General features: G+C 29.4%; 1 protein-coding gene and 1 long non-coding RNA gene across 2 annotated transcripts; one reads left to right on the top strand and one right to left on the bottom strand.

The window, feature by feature from the left end:
* The first annotated feature begins 9 nt into the window (after window positions 1-9).
* On the top strand, window positions 10-13662 carry LOC148617116 (gamma-aminobutyric acid receptor-associated protein-like 2). Its single transcript, XM_088584444.1, has 4 exons — window positions 10-99; window positions 6991-7046; window positions 8502-8674; window positions 11904-13662. Exons 1-4 carry the CDS (start codon window positions 66-68, stop codon window positions 12001-12003), a joined length of 363 nt encoding a protein of 120 aa, XP_088440570.1. The 5' UTR covers window positions 10-65; the 3' UTR covers window positions 12004-13662.
* Window positions 1099-4525, bottom strand: LOC148617117 (uncharacterized). Its single transcript, XR_015922427.1, has 3 exons — window positions 3769-4525; window positions 2610-2648; window positions 1099-2398 (listed from the first exon to the last, which is right to left on the bottom strand). It is a non-coding gene; the product is annotated as an uncharacterized LOC148617117 (long non-coding RNA).
* Window positions 13663-14181: the final 519 nt, after the last annotated feature.

Below are 14181 nucleotides of genomic sequence, written 5' to 3'. Positions count from 1 at the left end.
AAAGGAACCATAGTCGAGTCAGCTGTCAAATCGTCAAGTTTATTTTCATAACGAGCTTAGTCAAGATGAAATTCAAGTTTAGAGAAGAGCACACATTTGGTTGGTAAATTTTGTAGCTCAAGAATATATCACAATAATGTTTCTTCCACAAATAACCACGAAGTATAAAAGAATTATTTCATAATTTTGTATGTTTGTTTGTAAACAAACGCCATTTTGCTTGGTTTTCAATTTCCGTCTCTCCAATTTATTAACTTGTTTTTTTTATGTTACAAGCTTTACCTCTGTGTCTTCGAACTGCAGGGATATTCTGAAACTGTCAATTGAATTTTCTGGTGTACTTGTAAATAACAGAATTACAGACTATACAGTCTTTACAGTAGGGAGGTCAGTCAAAATATGAAGTATGTAGAAAATGTACAAGTTTATATTAGTTTGAAAGAGCCCAACAAATGTAACTTTTTGGTGCAAAAATTTTTAAAATCGGTCAAGGGGTTCAAAAGTTATTACAATTTAAAGTTCAAAATTTTGGTCATTTTTCTTGCGAAGGCAATAATGTCACATTTTGGGCACTTCTGTGGCCCACACAAGTCAAACAGGTAAAGAAATTCATACATTGTGTCTTAATCATATAAATAAAGCCATTTCATACTTTGATTTAAGCCATTCAGGAAAATTGTATCTTAGATACAAAGAAAATTACACTTTTTTAAAATCGGCAAAAAAACACTTTGGACTTAGTTTTTTTTTGCTATGTGTCAACAGCATCATGAATTAAAGTGCCATTTTTGGATATTCATATTTGGAAATTGGAAGGTAGTAGAATTCTGATACTTTGCTGTTCTTTCAAGAGTAATCCATTAAACAGAAATAAATAAACAAATATTATGTAAAAACCTCTGATTTGTTTTTCATTGGAATCAAAAACGCTGCGGCAGACCCCCTTTTTTTATATGCGTTTTTTCAACAAAAAAATACATTTTTGCTTACTAAGAATTCAAAAAAAATATTTAATTTTTTCTGTCACTTGTTTTGTGTGGCAATAAAGTTGCTTGACTTGAAAAATCATGTTTTTCTGCTCAAAAAAATTCTTTGAGGTAGAAAATTTACATTTTAGGGTAAATTTTAGAGCTATTTTCAGTGCAAAAAATGGCGAAAGGTCAGACAGAAAAAGACATTTTGAATTTAAAAGCAGTTTTTAGCACATGACAGTTATTGTTATTGTGATTAAATATGTAAAAACACATTTTTATCAAGAAATAATTGAATTATATTTAAAAATCAACAAGCAAATGTTGAAAAATGGGGGTAAATCGAACATTTTTGAAAATTTCAGATTTAAAAAAAAAAACGCATATTTATGCTAATATTGATCAAAATATCAACCTACCATATACTTATGTGGTACCATTTTAAAGCTTAGAATCTAAGCTATCACATGAAGATACTTTCATCTTATTTTGCTATAAAATGTTTAATGTGGATGAAAATTTGTTAGGCCTATACCTTAAATGAAGCCAGACGATAATCAAAATAAACATACATTTTTGCTGCAAAAAGTGGCAAAATAATATTATATCAAGGTCTGGTCAATTCTAAGATTCCTAATGTAGTCTTGTAATGTTTTCTTGTTTAAATAGGGTCTTTAAACATAATAATAATCTCATTATTATGTTAAAATTGAATAAAATTTCAAAAACAAATGCTGTTTTCCCAAGAAATTGAGAAAATTTTTATGAATACATTGACTTGAACCAATGCGCATCCTTTCACTATGGAACTTTGAAGCCCTAGCTGTTTCCTCATGTGTACTATTATGTACATTAAATGATAATAAACAAAATATCATCATTTGATTAAGTTTAATGAACTTTTCGAAGTTTCCATTTCAGGCCAGAAGGGTTTCTTCACCAGGATCTACTATGTCTGCCAAATCTACAAAAGAGATTATGTACATAAGGACATTACACCTATTAACATCATTTACCTTATCAATTTACTTACAGTTAGTTTACTTTCTATTAAATCATAATCTGGTTTGCTAACAATCTGAAAAAATGTAAAACTTTATTTGATGTTGGTTGCTCACAAAGCGGTTGACAAAAGATGTGGCGAGGAGTTAAAAACACCAAACTTCCTTTTCCAGAATAATTATCTTCATTTCAAAACAAGAAGATTGTTTTATAAGGTTATATTAATGTTATGTTAAATAACTTAATATGAATAATTTCGCTGCGTGATCCGTCTGGTTCTTCTATCAAGTGTTGAACTCTCTTACCAATCAGGTTATCAGGTTCAAGTGTGTCTGGAACTACCCTACTTACTGTACCCCATATGGTCCTACCTCAGACAGCCCATATTCGTCTCATAGCATAGCCCACTTTGCTCCTCAGGCCATCTGAAATAAACAAGTAGTGGAATTCAATGAATATGTACTGTGAAGCAGTTTTAAAGCAGAGTCTAAACACAAAACTAATCGACAGTTCTTGTAAGTAATATATGATTCAAATGTAAATGCTTATTTGTTACCATAATTAAAAGACTCAAAAGTTTTACTATTAAAATAAATAAAGCTACTAAACTAAATCAAAGTATAAAAACTAACTTACCATAAATTCGAAACATCTCCAGAACTCAACAAAATGAAACTAAAATGATGAAAAACAAACAGAAAATAAAACTAAATCATAATAAAATTTACATCAGTGTTTACTTTTTATATGACAAAATAAAATAAATATTTAGGCAGCCTGTTTACTAATACTTTCTTCTGAAATAAATCAATAATTAGAAGAAAAAACATAGTACAAGTATGTTTCATATACATAAAACAAAAGATTGGTATTATGAGTCAATCAATGTGATCCTAAAAAGGCAAAAAAAAAATTAAACCATAATTAATTAAAATTTAATGATAAATAATGTATATTACTAGGATTTTAAACCTTTTCCAAGCAATTGTACATGTATATGAATATTAAATAAGTAGAGCATCTACAATCCTCTAAAAAATGAATATGTAAGTTAGCTGTTAAAAATTGTACAATATGAATATATAAAGTAAACTTAAGAAGATGCAGGTCATATGTAAAATATGCAATTGCCACATATATAAATCTCATCAAATAAGTTCTATTTATCAAGTAAAGTACAAGCAGGGCTACATGACAATTGTTCTAATAAAAGTCATAATTAATATATATTAACTGATTAAATGAAAACCAGAAAAAAAGTTGTGTATCATTTGAAGAAGCAATTTAAGGTTGATTTTTTTTCTACATATGATAATTTTGGATAAATAAAACAGTTAAAATAAATATAAAGAAGGTTTATGCTTAAACATGTGAGTTTCATATAAATTGGGCACTACATATAAATTAAAATTGAATTATCAAGAAAATTAAATGCAATATGTGCAAATTCTCCCAACCAATAGAAAAAAAAGCAAGGTAAAATACAGAGACTTCCGATAATATAGGAAAGTCGATAAAGTCCGAAAGATTTTGAATGGATTGCAATCAAACGTTGGGAGAATTTACTTCATTACATATTCATCGTTTAATAAAAATGTTATGGAAACATATTCCAACTAATGCTAAATGAGTGTAATCTTTTTTAAATCAGCTCATACAGAATCAAACGAAAATCAGACCTTCCAAGAAGGTGAATATAGTTTTTAAGCTTGCAGATGATAAAAGGTCATTCTAGAATTTGACCTTACGGAAACAGGGCGATTAGGCTTATATTAGACATAATTTAGGTACTTACCGTAAGTGATTGGCCTCCATGGCCTAGGTCCATCGTTGTCTGCACCACCAGTCAAAAATCCGTCCAGAAAACAGTCGGTAAAAGGCATTTATCCACGAGTGTTCGAAAATCTTAACAGAAGCTATGGCGGATCAGTAACATCCGGTTAGCAAGAACGATAACCGGTCCCGCTTTAATTTTTGTGAAAACCACGCCCTGACCACCCTAATATCCAATCGATTCCGCAAGCTATTATTGTTTTTCTTCTGAAACCAGGGTTACGGATGGACGCAGAAAGGATTAAATTTTCGGAATCCGACTGTCAGTGCATTCCGGGTACGCAAAAACTATTTTTTTTCAACATGTTTTTTCTTAAAATTACGTAAAAAATATGTTTTGTAACCAAAAAATTAGCCTGACAACCGGATTATCAAAATTGAAGATATTTCCAAAAATTTAAGCCATAAATGAAGAAAATCGGTCCAGTAATAGCTTGCGGAATGAATTTTGAAATAGGTATGATCTTTGACACATAGTTTTTCAGGCGGCCATTTTTCTCAAAGTATCGTCACTTCAAACGTTTGTACCAAATGACCATCAACTCCAATAACAATTAAAGTTGTATATTTAGAAAGAGAAATGTCTCATCTTCAATTACATATATTTTTTATTGTCATGCAATGGATTTTTAACCATTTTCTAACGTGTTAAAGTTGACTCAAAATTGAGAATTTTGCTCTCGCAAGAATATCGATAAACGCACTACCGACCTCCCTATTTACAGAACAAAATTATTCCTTGATTGTACCACATGACATACATTGTAATAACTTGAACAAAATAATATGCCATCATACTGCCAGGTTGATGCACCACACTTCATTTTCCTAATTCTAATCATTCATTGTTTCTATTTTGATTATGGATTTTTTTTTTTTGCACAATAGATTCCAATTTTTTGCTCAGAATTCATTTTGATGATAATGTTACAACTTTTTTTTACTCAAGGCCATGTACTTTGTTGACATCTAGAAAAGTTTCACATGTTATATTTTGCATCATAGACCTATTAATGAAGAGATTAGCAAGGCAAAAAAAAAATCCCACTTAATCATGCAGTTCAAATGAGACTTGATTTTTAATGAAAAGCAATTAATTTTAAACCCACTCTGCATTCAAGGAACACTGGTAACATTGATTTAAAACGGTCAGTTTCACATTTAGTAAGAGTCATTTCAATCATGAATAAAAAAAATAGCAATAATATAACATATTTAGATATGCTGTACAACATGTACACGTTTTAAAGAATATAATTTTAACCTCTCATCAGCAGCATTAGAGTCAAATATTTGGGAAGCTCAAAATTAAAAAAATAAATGTATTCAAGAAGTAATGGAAACCAAAATGATGCAGCTTTTTTCTTAGAAGAAAAAGTAACATTGTACAGAAGTTTAAGACATGCGGTGTGAATTTTAAAAAAAAGACACCACTTCTTTGATTTCTTTAAGCCTCTTGTCACATTAGCATTTGATAGAATGTGGCCTTCAAACCCTTTATTTCCTATTTTCAAGCTTGTCTGTGATATTTTAAACATTTGCATGAAGGCTTTCATCTATGTACATTTTTTTGTTTGTTTTTTTTATGGGACATATTTCTTGTACATGTTCATTGACATTGAAATAGTGGAAAGACACTGAATTGAAGTAGACATTTTATAATTCTTTTGAAAAATGTCATGTTAAGGTATTTTTCTTTATATTATGTATCAAGTTATCACTAGTACTACAGGTTTTGGTTATCAAAATGCTTAGCATTCCCAATTAAATTAAAGTATTCTTTTTCTAGAAATCAAAATTTTAGAAAAAAGTTATATGTAATCACATGTCATCTTAGATATTTATGTAATGTTCCCTGTGTATACAGTTTAGATAATTAACACTGTGAAATAAATAAGTACTCGTAATATCATTCTCTAACTTTCTCCAGCCAATACATCACAACAGGACAGGATTATGTTGAAAGTAAAAATAATTTTGGACAAAATCTGTATTATGAATAGGATAATCAATTGGCAATTGTAAATGACCAAAAAATAATTATTGGGCGAGAGGGCTTGATGAATTAACCCATTGCAAGGAACTCTTTTTTACACTCATGATATTTTTTTTGGTTATTCACTCTTTCCCATATGTTATCCTTGTATGACTATTTAAAATAAATACATACATGCACAAAAAATGCACATTTCAAAGCATTACAAATTTTTATTTATGCATAGCTATTAGTACAATCAACAAAGAAGCGATAATTAGATAACATTTGATAACAGTACCCTTAGGACATGTGTGTATGTTTTTACATTGGGCCATGAATGTAACATAATTAGTATGTTATTTGCTATTAAACTGTGAACTGTAATTTAATCTTGAATTATTTCTTGATTACACAATGGAATTAACACCCTTATTTTCAAATACTACCAATCACCTTTGACATTGGGATATCACCTGTAATCAACAGGTTATGACAGGAATGGACATTTTGTTATGCAATGGGGTTTATTAATATTCATTAATTATTTTAAAGATTGTCCAAAGGGATAAATTTTATCATTTCATCCATGGAAAATGAGGACAACAATAGGTAAATTTTTACTTGTTTTTTAGGGAAGTTCAAATAATAAAATGTGAAGTTCTTTAGCCATTTTCTGCATTTTTCTCATGGACAAATTTGCTATGTATGTAATGTAATACATAATGTATGTAAAACAGTGTCTTTATAAATGGGTAATTAACTTAAGACTACATTGAAAAAAATACATGTACTTTAATTATTGTACATGTCATGACTGTTACATGTACATATATAGTGGTTGACTTAAAATGTACTTCAATTTTTGAAGACTTCAACTGTATATGAATGATTATAAATGCATTTTTGAATGCATACCATATTCTTTTGTAAAAAAACCAAGGGGTATAAATTCATAAAATTAAGAGATACATTAATTCAAATGGAGAAATGAAAGGTTCTCAGAAGAAAAATGCTATGCTTTATGATGCAATTGCACTGTTAGGAGCCAAAGACTGTAGGATGTTTTTATAACACAGAGTACCTTTATAACACACAGAGAGCTATACTATACATTAGATTAGATAGTCATACCAGGCAGTGAGTGTGTATGCACATGATTGTATCCTACATTTGTTTTATTTATGTTACTACATTTTTTAATTTTAGAACAAAGGAAAGCAGAATCAACTAAAATTAAGGATAAATACCCAGAAAGAATACCTGTGAGTAAACCTCCATGTTATATTAATATACCATGTAATGTAGATGTTATTTATTCCTTCACTGTTGTTAAGATTTGAGATTCTGAAATTGTCACACCGATTATTACTCTGAGTCAGTCTGAAAAAAAAACCTGACAGAATCTTTAACAGTTGGTATTTTGGCTACTTTATCGCTATATTTTGATGATAAAAGAACAAAGATTTACAACATAGCAGTGTATTTTGCCAAAGATTTGCTGAAACAAGTCAATTTTCCCTTGCATGTTGTGGTTGTGTCAGAAAAATATGGCCATTCTGGGGCATTTGTCACTAATTAAATTAAAAAAAGACCTATCAATTGTTCCATTTAGTCACTGCATGTAATGTAGATTGACATTTGATTTGTGACCTGACTTAGATGTAGATTGGTGTCGCCATGTTGTTTTCTTTGCTTTTTGGACTGACTGCCAGAATAATATTGTAAGACAGGTTGCAGTTGAAGTTGCAAAGGTTTTTTTTTTATGTACATATGTACACTGAAACCTGTCTAAACCAAACCCTGGAAAATCTTTAAAACCTGTATAAAGCAGACAGTGAGGTACTTTTAAAGTACATTCTCAGTTTAAATCTACATGTATTTTGAACCTTGGTAAACTGAACTAATTTTGAAAGTCCAAAGGTTCAGTTTAGACAGAATTCACTGTACATTAATGAAGTGTTAACACATTGGGCTCTGTGTATATGGTCAATAATGCCAACTAAAACAATTGTAGGGCTAAAAGATCAGGACTGTCAAAACACATACAATGTATACATGTACATGTATCTTAACTGGTGCCCGATTGTGCTGTTGTCTGTAGACACATGGTTTTATGCAGTAACTTAATGTTGGGTGGATATTGATAAGATTTAAATAGGTTTCAAACTTTAAATGATGGTTGGTATTGATCTTTTGTTTTACATTTCGTGTGAATCCTTTGAAAAGGGCATAGGCCTTTGGGACCAGAATTTTTTTTTTTATCTAAAAATATCATTAAATCATTGTGTTCTCTGACATAGGCGGGCATGTCAGAGAACACTTATAATAACTCAAATATGGAAACAAAATGATATAATGATATTTTTAGATAAAAAAACCAAAAAAAATCCTGGTCCCAAGGGCCTGTGGAAAAAGGGTACCGAAAATCAGGCATTGCATTTTCTACAGAGATCTGTTGCAAGTTTTGCTAGAAATCAACCTTTGCAGTCATATAAAGCTACGCTTTGCCAAGTTTTTTTTTATAATGCATAAATTGTTCTGCAGCATTACTGTACACACTCAATACAGTGTATGCCATGTACATTTTACAAGAACATTTTAGACTTTGAGTCATTAGTTTTAATCGACTTGACCAAACTAAAGGGTACCAGTATGTACTATTACCTGGCTATCTTTTAGTCCATCTACAATAACTGTCTTGCTCTTTTTTTATACAGGTGATAGTGGAAAAAGACCCTAAATCTCATATTCAGGATATAGACAAAAGAAAGTTTTTAGTACCAAATGACATCTCAGTAGCACAGTTTATGTGGATCATTAGGAAAAGGATACAACTGCCCTCTGAAAAAGCTATTTTCCTGTTTGTTGGCAAAGTTCTTCCCCAATCAAGGTAAGAATTCACTAAAGTTAAAGTTGATAAGTTCTGTTATTTTAGCAGCATGTATTTTGTCCTAGTTGGTATGCATGTACATGTACAATTAATATTTTGTTTTGTATGGTTATTTTTTCCCTAATTACCTACATGTACATGTAGTCAAGAGCATGTTTTGCTACTGCCTTTCTTATACAATTAAAAGTGCCATGGCAAGAATATTTTACTTTGCTGAGTCTGATTTTGGATTCTCAAGATAAAGACCATTTTTTAACAGTTGCAAAACCATGAAGTATTCATTCTTGTTCAGAGCCTAAATTAAAACCATTGAAGTTTTTTTGTAATATGTAGAATAAAGAAAAAACATGTAGTATCCTGGTAGCATCTTAATTATATGCAAGATGTATGTGTACATTGTACACATACCAGATGTACATGTATGCATGTTGTTTATTTCTAAAATATATTATGATCTTTTTTAATACATTTACACCAAAGATTTTAAAATTGTAATGAATGATGCTATTCATATCAACAATTTTTACATGTACAGTACAGCTCGCAGCATAGTCTGATAAATACCTGGCATATATCTTTCCTGGCATCCAATGCCAGGTATTTATTGCTTATTGGCCCTTAATTAACAAGACCCCCCATCCCCCAGCATCACCTGTATCCAATATACAACAGGTAATTACTAATTAACTGATCAGATACATGTACCTACTGGGGGTTTTACCTGTACAGTTAATTATCTTACACAGGTGGCTCACCTCAGTATTTTGGAATTAATATATAAGTAGAATAAATTAAAAATAAGCATTTTTTTATATATAATTAAGGATTTGAAATTTTTAAGGATGTATAATTAAAGTTACAAAAATATTAAGTTCTTAGGGAATTTGTAGATAATGTAGTGTATTTATCAGTGTTTTAATTAAACATACTGGCCTTTTATTATTTATCATTTTTGAATATTTATTTGCAGTTTAATTAATTATTTTGAAAATTATATTTAGGAAACTATATTTTGTTATTTCAGTTGTACAAAGCACATTTTTCTGCTTTATGAGCTAATATCAGAACATATTTGAGATGTAGTTAAATTCAGTTTTACATAATTACCGACACAGGGATATTTGTTTGCAAATTAAAGTAACAACAACAAAAAATTAAAGTTAAAATTGATTTGTTACTGTGGAAATCTTCATATTTAACAGCACATAAGAATTCCCATACTAAAAGCTACCAAAATGTTTTTATTTACATTTTTTGAGGTATATATACATATAACATTGAATATACTATTTATGATAAAACACTGCTACATGAAATTACGATTTGATTTCAATTGAAATCAAACTTTCACTTTGAAATGATATGTGCTATAGAGAGTAAATTATATGGTTTTGTTTATTTGTTAAATATCTCACATGTGATGTTATGATAAACAATATGTCATTTATTATTTATATTTTGTGTTAACTTTCTGTGTATTCTTAATATTTCAATGGACATAATTTGATTTTTATGTTAACTGAAAAAAAAGTCACAGGAAAAAAGGTTCAAATATTTGCTAAGAAAAAAGTCATAGGAAAAAAAGCCAGTAGCTTCTAAGAAAATTGTTTATGTGTTATGAAGCTTGAAATCATACATAATCCTCAAAAACATTCCACATCCTAGTAGGTATGGTTTAACGCACCTGTCAATTTTAGTCATATTTTCTCAGTTATTTTCATGGTGGTGTCTAATGACCATTTATTAGTTGTAAATCAATCAAATTTCCTATGCAGATTTGGTTCGGGGTATAGTCATCTTCTGGTAGATGTGGCCTTTCTTTTTCAATAGATGTAATGAATAAAATAATAAACCAAATGGGTTCTTTGCCAATAAACAAAAAAAAAACTGTTTTGTTATCATATTTCCCATTTCATTCCTTTATTAATTTGTTTTTTTTTTTCAAAATGAAACTTTTCAACTTTTCAGACATGCATGTCAATATAATATAAAATAATTTAATTTCAGTATGATAAAATACAATTTTTTTTATCTTTTACAGTTGATATTTTCCACAAAAGCTCCAAATACATTGTACATGTATAAACTGTAATTTCCTAATATTTCCTGTGACTTTTTCCCTACATTTGACTTTTACTGACACATCTACATGTAATCCTAATGAAAAATAGTGATATTTATTTTTATTTTTTCGGGGGTCAATACAACTCAACTGAAATTCCCATTTAAAATTAAATTTTAGTCTGATTTTTAGTTTTAAATATTAATACCATTTTTCCTCTATTGGCATGCTAGGATAGAACTCCAGAAGCTTTGCATTTTATGTATTCTTTTAATTTTGGAATAAATTTATCATTTAATAGGTCCTTTTAAAGTAGAAATAGAAAATACATGAACACATGTATTCCAATTAAATATTCATCTTGAAATCAGTGATATGTTTGTATCATATTCAATTTCATCAAAGGCTCTCAAACTTTCATATGAAGCAGAATGAAATGAATCCAAGTTTACACAAAGATTTGAATAACACTATTCATTGGTCCAAGTTAATTAGATGCTTACATAAGATTGATGTTAAATGCTGAATACAAATGTTCCAATGATTTTTAAGAGTTGTCTCCCTTACCCTAGGTCTACCTCCTTAAATTGTCAGAAGGGTATTTAGTCACAAAGATAATAGTCTTGTTTCCTGCTACCACCAAGAAAAAAAAAATAGGGTAGGCATGTGTAGGTAGGAAAATTATTTTATTTTTCAAAATATTTTACATTGAGTTAAAGGGGAAACAATCTTTACTTTGATGGTGCTCGAGCCAAAATGGCCATACAGTGTTAAAGGTAGGCACAGAAAAAAAAAATAGGTAGGGTAGCAGGAAACATACATTTTTACATATTATTTTTTTGCCTTATATTGTATGCTAACTTAACCAGAGTTCCCAAGAAATACATGTACATGTATGTTCCATGTGTTCAATAGTATAAAGTTAAATACATGAAATTGATGAAAGTAAAATAGAATTTTTCAGGAATTATATGTATATACATTGTACATTATAAACCAAAAAATTGTATACATGTATGTAAATACAAAAATACATGTAACTATAGTTATCTCATGGTTCAATTGTGGAGGAAATTTATGGTGTATTAAAACATATAAACAATCCTAAACTTGCTTACAATGTGCAAATGTACATGTACATTTATTATTTTACCAATTCCTTTGCAGTGCAAGTATGGGCCAAGTATATGAAGAACACAAAGATGAAGATGGATTCTTGTACATTGCCTACAGTGGGGAAAACACTTTTGGATGTGAAGAAGATTAATGTGTAGAAGATTTTGGCAATGAAAACTACTTCAGGATGTGATCAAATTTACAGAAATAATGACGTGGGATATTATATAAGATCTAAGCGTATATATTTTACATTACATGTTTTACCAATTATGGGAACTGTTCGAATGGGACAAAGTTTCAAATTCAAAACATTGTTGTATATGCATGTTAATTACTAGTCAATAATTTTTGGTACATTATTTTGGTATTGAAGAGCAAACTGACAACAAAAAGTACTGGAGGAACCACCTTCATTTTCTACTTTTCTAGTTAAATTTTATAAGCAGCAGACTTTTATTTATTGATATTGTTTTTTGGTCATTTTGTTCATTTGTTATTCCACTGTTACAGCCAATAATATAGTTAACTTCATGAAACAGATTTGGTCTTCCTACAATTGAATGACTAACCTAATGCAATGTCTTAGGTAGTTAACGGAGTCATTTCATAGGTATAAGTTTGATATAAAGTTGAAATCTCTTTGTCAATAGCCCAGTTAACTGCTTAAGGAAGTTCAGTAGGTGATTTTTATTTAATCAGGGGAGACAATTCTATTTCCTAAGTTGAATATATTACTTGTGGAAAGGGTTCCAGAATGTGTGTAAAGGGTACATGGTGGGTCTGTTAAATTCAATACCAGTTGTTATGCATATACCAGCTGAGTGGGTAAGATATTAAATGAGGTAATACTCTTGCTTTTAAGTTTTTAAAAAACTGGTTTAATTTTCTTTTGAAGGAAATAATTTGGTAATGTTAAGTTAACATCAAGTTGAAAGTGTCACTGTTGTAAAGATTCAAGTTTAAATCAATTGATAATGATGAAAAGTCATAAATTTTCCACCATTTGATTTGGGAAGGTATCTGTTTCAGTATTTGTTTCATTTTTGATCTGCTACTTTTTGACCTGTATCAAATTTAAACATGATATTCCACTTAAGCATATAGAATTTATTACAGCAAGAGTTTTTATCAATGTATGTAAATATCATGTTCTATTGTGATAGTATGAATGTTGTGAATGTGTAAATGATAAAAGCATTGTTACCATAACAAAAAAAAGTAATTATGGAAACGGTCATGCTCATTAGGCTAATCTCATTTGAATTATGTAATATTCAGCCTAAATGTTGTAGGCATTGCATCCATTTAGGTGAGGGTTTCTCATTCTTCTTTCACATATTTGTGGGAACTTCAGATAAAAACATGAGTTTTGCCGTTTAAACTGTTTTGAAGTAACCTTAAAACACTTTAAAAAAATTTCTGTATGGTTCTGTGAAATTTTGTACTAGTAATTCTTTTTAATAAAATCCAGTAAATGTTAGATTTTTTTCTTTCAAATTTGTTTTAATGCTATTTACTATTTAAATGTCAATTTTTTTTTGTGTTTGGGATATTAACACTAAAATTGCTAACAATGTGTCAGTATTGGTAGTTTAGCCATCTGATTACTTCTCTAATTATAAAATGTACTAAGGCCATAGATATGCTCTAAGTATTTTGTGACAGAATCTTACCTGTTTTGTAATCAAATTTGGTTCTTTTTAGTTTTAATTATTTATGAAACAGATGTGTTGAATGTGTTTAGATTTTAATAAAGTGTGTTTATTTGTTAAATCATTATCATGTTTAATAAATTATGGTGCAATGAGTAGTGTTATTCAAGTCTTTGTGTAAACTTTGACTTAAGGATGTTTGCTAGTCATGTTGAGCCATTTTTGTTAGATTTTTGGACTCCTCTGGTTTTATTCATTTCATAGCATAGTGGTTTTATTTTGCACTTTGACCCCCACTTTTCTTTCAAAATTTCATTATTCACACCTTAAAATGTTAATTAGGAAGTTTTTAGGTTTCATCACAGGAACTTCCCTACAATTTCTGAACACTACACGAAAATTTTAGTCCAAATGTAATTCCTTTCATATCATTCAATACTTTCCTTATAACAAGTAAATATATATTTTTAGCAATTATTCAGCTCAGTAATATTTTATTATTTCAGAAAAATAAAATTAAGATTGATTGATTGATTGTTGGGGTTTAACGCCCAAGCAGAAATATTTCAGCTATATTCAGGCGAAATAAAATTAAGATCTGGTCTACAAATCAACTAAAGATTTAAGGGATTCCTTTTGGCCTTGAAAGATATTAAGGAATAAATTTGCAATTA

The sequence above is a fragment of the Perna viridis genome, chromosome 5 (genome assembly GCF_037379345.1).
Source record: "Perna viridis isolate PV_CMFRI_1.1 ecotype Kerala chromosome 5, ASM3737934v1, whole genome shotgun sequence".
Classification (NCBI taxonomy): Eukaryota; Metazoa; Mollusca; class Bivalvia; order Mytilida; family Mytilidae; genus Perna; species Perna viridis.
Note: the sequence above shows the minus strand (reverse complement) of the source record. Positions and strands in the feature narration are given on the sequence as shown.